General features: G+C 57.4%; 1 protein-coding gene across 2 annotated transcripts; it reads left to right on the top strand.

The window, feature by feature from the left end:
- Window positions 1–861: 861 nt before the first annotated feature.
- Window positions 862–8,414, top strand: LOC101532241 (interleukin-9 receptor-like). 2 transcript variants are annotated; one of them, XR_009247555.1, is made up of 10 exons: window positions 862–1,332; window positions 1,605–1,712; window positions 1,936–2,134; window positions 2,220–2,398; window positions 2,734–2,879; window positions 3,331–3,529; window positions 3,972–4,077; window positions 4,651–4,735; window positions 6,214–7,003; window positions 7,288–8,414. XR_009247555.1 is itself a non-coding variant. In XM_058680418.1 (9 exons), the coding sequence occupies exons 1-9, from the start codon at window positions 1,083–1,085 to the stop codon at window positions 6,694–6,696; spliced, it is 1,755 nt and encodes a 584-aa protein (XP_058536401.1). In that variant the 5' UTR covers window positions 862–1,082; the 3' UTR covers window positions 6,697–7,034. The 2 variants fall into 2 exon arrangements, 1 of the variants encoding a protein (XP_058536401.1); XM_058680418.1 differs by lacking the exon at window positions 7,288–8,414 and having other exon boundaries at window positions 6,214–7,034.
- Window positions 8,415–8,733: the final 319 nt, after the last annotated feature.

Here is an 8,733-nt window from a genome sequence, read left to right as displayed (position 1 = left end):
CCCCTGGGAGCCCTAAAGAGGTTAGGGAGTGTGCCTGCTACAGGCGTCCCCTCCCTAGTCCTCAGGGAGATCCCTGGGATATCTTTGATGCAAGTGACCAGGATGGAGGTATGTGGCTGTGTCCTCCTTGTTGAACAGGGTCAACCCACCCCACCTGCCATGAGCACTGAGCTAGCAAAAGTGTGTGGAGTAGAAACTTGTGGGCTAGCAGGGGACATACTCATTCAGTGTCCAGCACCCCCAAAAGCTGGCCCCAGGCAGGATACGCTCATATCATCCTCCTCTAAAGCAGCTCATTCAGTGTCCAGCCTGGCTCCCCTGCCATAACCTGGCCCTGGACAGGGAGGAAGGTTGTCAGGAGATGCCCATTCCCCCACCCTGGCAGCCCATTTAGTGCCCAACACCTCTCAGGAGTCTGCATTTGTAAGTGTGCACTATAGCCACCAGTCTTTGGTCAGGTAAAATGAATTTTGTGAGCTATTTGAAAATTTTACTTTTTTCTTTTTTTTTTTATCTTTGTTTTAAAGATTTATTTTTTTATTTTTATTGGAAAGTCAGATATACAGAGAGGAGGAGAGACAGTGAGAAAGATCTTCTGTCCGATGATTCACTCCCCAAGTGAGTGCAACGGCCGAATCTATGCCGGTCTGAAGCCGGGATCCAGGAACTTCTTCCAGGTCTCCCACACAGGTGCAGAGTCCCAAGGCCTTGGGCCGTCCTCAACTGCTTTCCCAGGCCACAAGCAGGGAGCTGGATGGCAAGCGGGGCCGCCGGGACTAGAACTGGCGCCCATATGGGATCCTGGCGCATTCAAGGCGAGGACTTTAGCTGCTAGGCCATGCCGCCGAGCCCTACTTTTTTCATTTTTTGTTTTATTTGAAATGTGCTTGACTCACTCACCCAGTGTCATTCCCAGCTGGGCTGGGAGCTCTGTCAGTTGGTTATGTGGGTCACTGCAGCCTCTCAGGGTGTTAGCTTGAAGCTGGAGAGGAGGCAGGGCTGAGCCTTGATGGATGAATGGATGGATGGATGGATGGATGGATGGATGGATGGATGGATTTTGAATGATTGGTTTATTCTGAATGGAAAGGCAGATTTGCAGAGAGAAGGAAAGATCATCTATCCACTGGCTCACTCCCCAAGTGGCCACAACAGCTGGAGCTGAGCTGATCCAAAGCCAGGAGCTTCTTCTGGGTGTCCCACGCAGGTGCAGGGTCCCAAGGCTTTGGGCCGTCCTCTACTGCTTTTCCGGGCCACAAGCAGGGAGCTGGATGGGAAGTGGAGCAGCTGGGACATGGACCGGTGCCCATACGGGACTCCAGCACTTGCAAGGTGAGGATTTAGTCACTAAACCATCACACTGGGCCCAGGACTGGGCCTTCAATGTGGGCGTATAGTGTGGATGCAGACCATGCCAAATGTCTGCTCCCGAGCTTCTGCTTTTAAATCAAATCAGCAAAGCTTACATAGTGCCTGGGTGCTGGCCTCTTTTGAGAGCAGCCCAGAGAGCCCTTGGAGGGCCAGGACCTCAGGCAGGGCCCCTCCCAGAGTGCTGCCTCACTCAGGTTTCCCCCTACCCTGATCCTTAGCTCAGTCCCTTGCAGGTGCGACCTCAATGTGCAAGGCCCTGATACCCGGCATGGGTACTTGGCTTCTGACCTGTGCCTGTGTCTTCATCTGCTTGGAAATCTCTGTATGCAAAGCTGGAGGAGGTGAGGGCTGGCAGCACAGCTTCTGTGAGGTGACTGGGTAGAGACCCCCTTTGGAATAGCTGGGGTCAGCTTGGGCCTCCGTCCCACTGACCCTGCTAACCCTTCACATACCTTCCTGATGCCGCTCTAAGCCGGCCTGCCCAGCATGCCCAGGCTCACCTCTGGCCTCCCAGCCCTGTCCATGCCGATTCTCCTAATGGTGTTTTTACTGGTGTCTTGCTAGGGGGTCCGCTGTCAGGTCCTCCCCACCATGACCCTTGGCTCTGCCCTGTTACTCCCACTGTGGGCTCCCAGCGGTCACTGTCCCTGGGACCAAGGGTCGGGACTTTGACCTGCCTCAACAACAACATTCTGAGGATTGACTGCAACTGGGCTGCCCCGGAATTGGACCAGGGCTCCAGTCCCTGGCTGCTCTTCAGCAGGTGAGGGAGGAACCGCGCCTGCCGGGCTGGGAACAGATGCTGGAAGGGCTGGTGCTGGGGCAGTGCTGATGTTGACTCTTTACAGCAACCAGGAGCCTGGCAGCCAGCATAGGTGTGTGTTTCGGGGCAGTGTATGCACCGTGCTGCTGCCGTCCTACGAGGTGCTAGTGCCCTCCGACAACTTCACCATCACTTTGCACCAGTGTGTGGCTGGGAAGGAGCAGGTCCGCCTGGTGGACCAGCAGTACCTGCCCCGGAAAAATGGTGAGCAGGGGGTGCCTCGAGCCTGGGGTGGGGCCTGCTTGGGAAGGTACTGGCCCAGGACTCAGGCAGAGAGGCTGCAGCACCTGCTTGGGGGTCTCCAGGTAGGGCAGAAAGTGCAGCATGAGCTGTGGCAGCGACTAGGAGGAATTCTCTACCACCAGGTTGTGGTGAGGAGGGAAAGCAGGCACTGAAGGAGCCTGGGCAGCTCCCACCCCATCCTCTGTGAGGCTCTTGTGAGGCTGTCTGCACCAAGACCTCTGGCTTGAGGGGGCCTTGACCATGCTGCTCAGGAGACTCACTGAGGGGTTCGCATCATGGGTGGCCCTGTGTTGCAGTGAAGCTGGACCCGCCCTCCAACCTGCAGAGCAACATCAGTGCGGACTCCTGGGTCCTGACCTGGAGTCTGAATCTCGCTCTGGAGCCCATGGCGTCGCTTCTCAGCTATGAGCTGGCGTTCAAGAGGCGGGAGCAGGCCTGGCAGGTAATGCTGCCTAGCAGGCTGGAATGATGAGGAGGGAGATCTGAACTAGGTGTGTCCATGCACACATGTGACAGCCCGCACATGGCTCTGTGTGTGTGTACACACAGCTGTGTTTCTATGTCTGTGTATGTTTGTAACTAGTGGGTGTGGCTGTGTGTGTGCATGTGAGTTTGTGGATGTGTGTTTGCGTACACATAGATGTGTTTCTGTGAGTGTGTGTGACTGGAGTGAGTATGCCTGTGTCTGTGTTTGCACGTGTGTTTCTGTGTATGTGTGTGCATGCGAGTATGCGTGTTTGCATGCACACAAACATGTTTCTGTGAGTGTGTGTGCAAGTGTCTTTATGGGTGTCTGTGACTAGTGACTAATGCTGTGGTTCTGTGTGTCCGGGTCAATGAATGCATGTGTCCATCACCCCTGTCAGCTCCTTCTAACTGCCTCCAACCCACAGTTTGCCCAGCACAAGGACCACATTGTTGGGGTGACCAGAGTCACCATCGAAGCCACCGAGCTGGACCCTGGCTCTGCCTATGAGGCCAGGCTGCGTGTGCAGATGGCCACACTGGAGGGTGATGATGAGGAGGAACGCTACGAAGGCCAGTGGAGCGAGTGGAGCCTGCCTGTGTGTTTCCGCTCTCCCCAGAGACAAGGTGCCTACTGTCCTCCAGACTGGGCTGGGACCTATCTCTGCTCGTGCACCTGTGCCCCCTGCCAGGGCCCCCTCCTTGAGGCCATACTGTCCCAGCTGAGTCTGCTCTTGAAGGCTGACGATGGCACGAGGGCACAGACCCTGGGCTTCCTGGCTTTGTGCGGTCGTCTGGAGGCAGTGGGGTCCAGGGCCACCCCCAGGCTGCATGCAGCCATGGCCTCCTTGTGAGGGCTGGGCTGACCCTTGATGCGGTGGCCCTGGGGGAGCCCATGGCCTGACCCCAGCTGAATGGCAGCTGAGGAGGCGGAGGCTGGGCTGTGACCCCAGCAGGCTTGCCACAAGCTCTGCACGGGCCCAGTGTTCTGGCACGGCTTGTTGCTCTGGGGGAGGAGAGCTTCCTGGCCAGGAGTCTGCTCACAGTCTTGGGACCTGCTTGCTCACAGGTCTGCCGATCCCACCATGGGGGCAGCCGGACAGCGCCCTTGTTGCTGTATCCATCTTTGTCCTCCTGAGTGGCCTCATCTATCTTCTGTTCAAGCTGTCACCTAGGTAGGAAGACAGCCTGTGTGTGTGCATGTGCGGGTTTCTGGGGGGAGTAGGGCATTGGGGGCCTCCCCTCTTCTCCCACCTCTCCCTCTCTGACCTGGATCACACAGGGTCTTCCAGTGTGTCTCCCATCCCTGCCAGACTAGTGGGGGAGGGGTTCCCATGTCACAGGAGAGTGAAGGAAAGGTGGTTCTGTGGCAGAGGTTCAATGATGGCATCACCTTGACTCTGAGCAGCTAAGGTATGACCCAATGACACTGTGGCCCGGGCACCTGCTGTTTTCCTTTGTTCACACATCTCTGAAAAAGCACTTTTGGGTTGTGGTGTTCTCACTATGGACCCCTGTCCTAATGGATGCCTCCTTGGATACGCCATCAAGCCTCAGGAACATGGTGGTTACGGGGCCCGGGGACCGTGTTTCGAAGGAGACTGGCAAGGAGAGAGCGCAAGAGGCAGTGCACAGAGGATGTGGGGAGAGTGGTGCTTGGTGGGGTCCAGGAAAGCCCTGGAAGCCCTGTGCCTGGGCACAGCCCCATCACAGGTTCCCAATGGTCTGACTATCCTCTCTGGCCTCAGGGTAAAGCGAAGCTTTGCTCAGGATGTGCCCAGTCCAGCTGTGTTCTTCCGGCCTCTCTACAGTGTGCACAATGGGAACTTCCAGGTATGTGCAGGGGCGCTGGGGTGAGGGTGCAGGTGTGGCTCAGAGGTCTGGCCTGCTCAGCATGTATGCTTGGGGGAGGGTTGGGGATGGCATGGGAGTCCTGTCCAGAGCTCTGAGCCTTTGTATGAATATGCATGTGTCTGTGTATTTATATGCATGCACTCACATGTACACAGGCATGTATATGTGTGTGTGTATGTATTGGTATATAATTATGTGTATGGATATATCTTTGTGTATGTATGCATGTAGTATATATTCACTGTGGCATTCCATGCTGCACTGTCTGAATTGGACCAAGAACCATGACTGATCTCCTACCCATTGCTCTTTTCTTGGTTCTGTCCTGCTCTACTGCCCAGGGAAATGCTTATTGCAAGATGCAGAAGCTGGATCCTCTTATCCCTTCCTCCTCCTCTTTTTCCCCTAGAGTACTGTGTCCTGTGGCCTTAGGGGGGCCTCTGGGCTTGTGTCCTGTGGCCGTAGAGGAGGGCCTCCAGACTTGTGCAGCCTCTGGCTTCAGACTGTGGTGGCTGCTCTGTGGACTCTGGTCCCTCCTGGTCCCCCCAGGAGTTCCATGACATCAAGACCCTTGGGTGGATTCTGTGTCTGTCCCTTGGCAGGGCATCTTGGGCTTCCATAGGCCACATGCAGTGGTTAGCCCTCAGCGCTTGTCCTACCTGGGCTTTGAGGAGAAGCTCCCTGGGTACAGGGAAGGGAAGTGGGCTGGGCACCTCCCCGGTCTCAGGCCAAGCTGGCCCTGCTCTTCCCCACGCAGGTGGGATGTCTGTTGCCACTCTTCTCTGCTCAGGGGAGGCCTTGGCCTCAGGATTGTTGTCCAATGGCGCAGCATGAAGCCTAGAACTGAGGGCTTGGTCAAGAGCCAGGGCAGCCAAGGGCCAAGGCTTGGGAGTGGCCCCGACCATTGTTTTTCTGCAGAGCTGGGGCACCTTTGTCAGTGGTGTGTGCTGTGGCCTGGGATTCCAGGGAGCGGTGGGTGGGCAGGGTGAGGCACAGAGGCAGTACTTGGGAGAGGCTCATGGTCCCATCAAGAGACCAGAATCCTTTTGGAGGCATGGCCTTTTGCAGCCCCTCTGCAGTGCCCAGGGCTGCTGGCCTGGGCCCAGTCTTTTGACAAGCACCTGTGTTAACTGTGGGTTTGGGTTGAGGCACTAGTCTCTGTGGCCTGCTGCAGGGAGTTTGCTGTGCCTTTGGCACCTGCCTCTGTCTCGTGTGTGCCTCAGGCTCCTGTGCAGGTCAAACCCTGGGTGAGGGAAGAGTGAGGGACTTGGAAGGGCTCAGGGTCCCATGGGGAAGACAGTGCTTCAGTACAGGCCCTCTTTGGCCTCTGGGCGTGGTTGATAGGACAGCTCCCTGCAGGACCGGGAGGCTGGGACTGCTAAGGAGGAGGCCGCTGTTCCCAGCTGGAGTCCTGAACGTGACCCAGCATCCTTTGCTTCTCCTATGCTCTGTTCCAGACCTGGACAGGGGCCCCCAGAACAAGCTGGCAGCTGAGCCAGGACTGTGTCAACACGTTGCAAGGAACCTCGGGCTCCAGTGTCTGGGAGGTCACCACTCTGCTCATGGACAGCCAGAAACAGCCCTGGCAGTCGGTGGGCCTGCAGAGGGAGGAAGGCTCTGGCATTGGCCTTCTGGGGACCCCAAGCTCAGAGGAGGCGCTACCAGCACAGTGTGTGGGGTGGAGGGCATGGCCACCTGTATACCTGCCACAGGAGGACTGGACCCCTGGACCCCCCACTGGGCTGGTGGCCCCAGAGTCAGGGGGAGGAAGTGAGTACTGTGCTGTGGGCTGCTCTGGCAACTGCTGTCCCACAGTCCTTGTGGGGGACACTCAGAGCTCTGAGCCTGTGGCAGCTGAGGCCTGCAACCTTTCCTGGGACCCGCAGGGCTCGGATCCGGATCCGCAGCCAGGGTTCCTGTGTGGGAGCCGGTTGGAGTGAGGGTAAGACCCTGGCACAGGGCGGCACCTCAGTACCTGAGGCTGCTCTGCGACCTGCCTGGTTCCAGGAAATGGGGTTCAGTCCTGGAGTCCCGGCTCTGCCTACTGCATTGTGGTGACAGACTCTGCCTTTCGTGACAGAAGTGGGCTCGAGTCTCTAGAGCTAATTCCTGCTGAGGCCTGGATCTTCGAGCACAGGCACCTGTGCAGGGATCAGAAGGCTTGTCTGGACCCAGGCAGGAGGTGCTTCCCCATCCCCTCTGCCCAGGTCTTGTGGGGAGGGCCTCCACCCTCAGACACTCCCTCAGGTCCTATGGGAGGGGGCCTCCACCCTCAGATACTCCTTCAGATCCTCTGGGAAGGGCCTCCACCCTTAGACACTCCCTCAGGTCCTATGGGAAGGGCCTCCACCCTCAGATATTCCCTCAGGTCCTCTGGGAAGGGCTTCCACCCTTAGACACTCCCTCAGGTCCTATGGGAGGGGGTTTCCGCCCTCAGACACTCCCTCAGGTCCTATGGGAGGAGGCCTCCACCCTCAGATACTCCCTCAGGTCCTATGGGAGGGGGCTTCCGCCCTCAAACACTCCCTCAGGTCCTATGGGAGGGGGTTTCCACCCTCAGACACTCCTCCTCACCCCTCTACTCCAGTCTTGTGCGGGTCTCCCCACTCAGCATGGACAACCAGCCTCCCTGTACCCTCCCCTCTCTAAGGAGGCAGTGTGGCCTCCTGAGGTGTTGTGCCCCAACCTCTCACTGGACCGGCCTCGGCTCCATGAACACAGGGAGATTCCCTGAGCAGGTGGAGACCTCTCTGCCTTTCCTGCCTAGACCACAGTGACACTGAAGCTGTTCCAAACTGCAGCTGGTTGGGAGGGCCCAGCCTGGCTTTCCTGGGTGTCTCTGGGCACAGCAGGACAAAGGCCAGTGAGCAGCTGGCCTTCACAGCAGTCGACACAGTTGGCTCCTGGAAGCTGAGCGCTGAGGTCACACCTCCCAGTTGGTCAGAACAATAGGGGCAGCCTCTGAGGGCCCGGCTTCTGCGCCTCACCCTCTCCAGGGATGGTCTGGGCCAAGAGAAGCTGAGGGAGAAGAATGCACCCATGGCTGCTGGCGCCAAGTAACATAAGCTGACCCACTTGGAGCCTGCCAAGGACTGCCAGCACTGGGCGCCACAGCTGGCCAGCTTGGAACGTGCCAAGGGTTGCTGGCACCAGGTGCCACAGCTGGCTGGCTCAAAACGCACCAAGGGTTGCCATCATCAGAGGATACAGCTGTCCAGCTCAGAGCCAGAGATTGTTGTCTTCCAGCTCTGCAGCGGTCAAGTCTGGAAGAGAGGTGTCAGCAGCGCCGGGCTGTTTCTGATGGCGCTGGGCAAGGCTTGGTCCTGGGGTCAGCAGCCTCTGTGGTTTCTGGGCTGTGACAGCAGACACAAGCTTCCCAATGTCTTCCTCGTTCCTTCCTTCCCCAGGGACACAGTAACAGCAGGCTGAGCCTGGGCCTCATGAGTTCGTCTTAAGCTGATGGATCTCTGCATCTGAGGGGGAGGTCACACTCACAGGTACAGGCGTGAGGACTTCTGCATAGAAATTCAGGGCTTGGGCCTGACACAGTAGCCTAGTGGCTTAAGTCCTCACCTTGCATGCGCTGGGATCCCATATGGGCGCCAGTTCGTATCCCAGCTGCTCATCCAGCTCCCTGCTTGTGGCCTGGGAAAGCAATGGAGGATAGCTCAAAGCCTTGGGACTCTGCACCCATGTGGGAGACCCAGAGAAGACTCCTGGTTCTTGGCTTCAGATCAGCTCAGCTCCGGCTGTTGTGGCCACTTCAGGAGTGAACCAGTGGATGGAAGATCTTTCTGTCTGTCTCTCCTTCTCTCTGTAAATCTGACTTTCCAATAAAATAATCTTTAAAAAAAAAATTCAGAGCTTTATAGGGTCCCTACTTCTGCCTGTGGCTCCAGCTCTCTGAGGGCCCCAGGCATTTCAGACCTTCCCAGAGACCCCAGTTTCCTTCCTGGGTGCCCGCAGCAGACCCCACC

The sequence above is a fragment of the Ochotona princeps genome, chromosome 24 (assembly GCF_030435755.1).
Source record: "Ochotona princeps isolate mOchPri1 chromosome 24, mOchPri1.hap1, whole genome shotgun sequence".
Lineage (NCBI taxonomy): Eukaryota > Metazoa > Chordata > Mammalia > Lagomorpha > Ochotonidae > Ochotona > Ochotona princeps.
The sequence above is the reverse complement of the archived record's forward strand: the minus strand, read 5'-3'. Positions and strand labels throughout refer to the sequence as shown.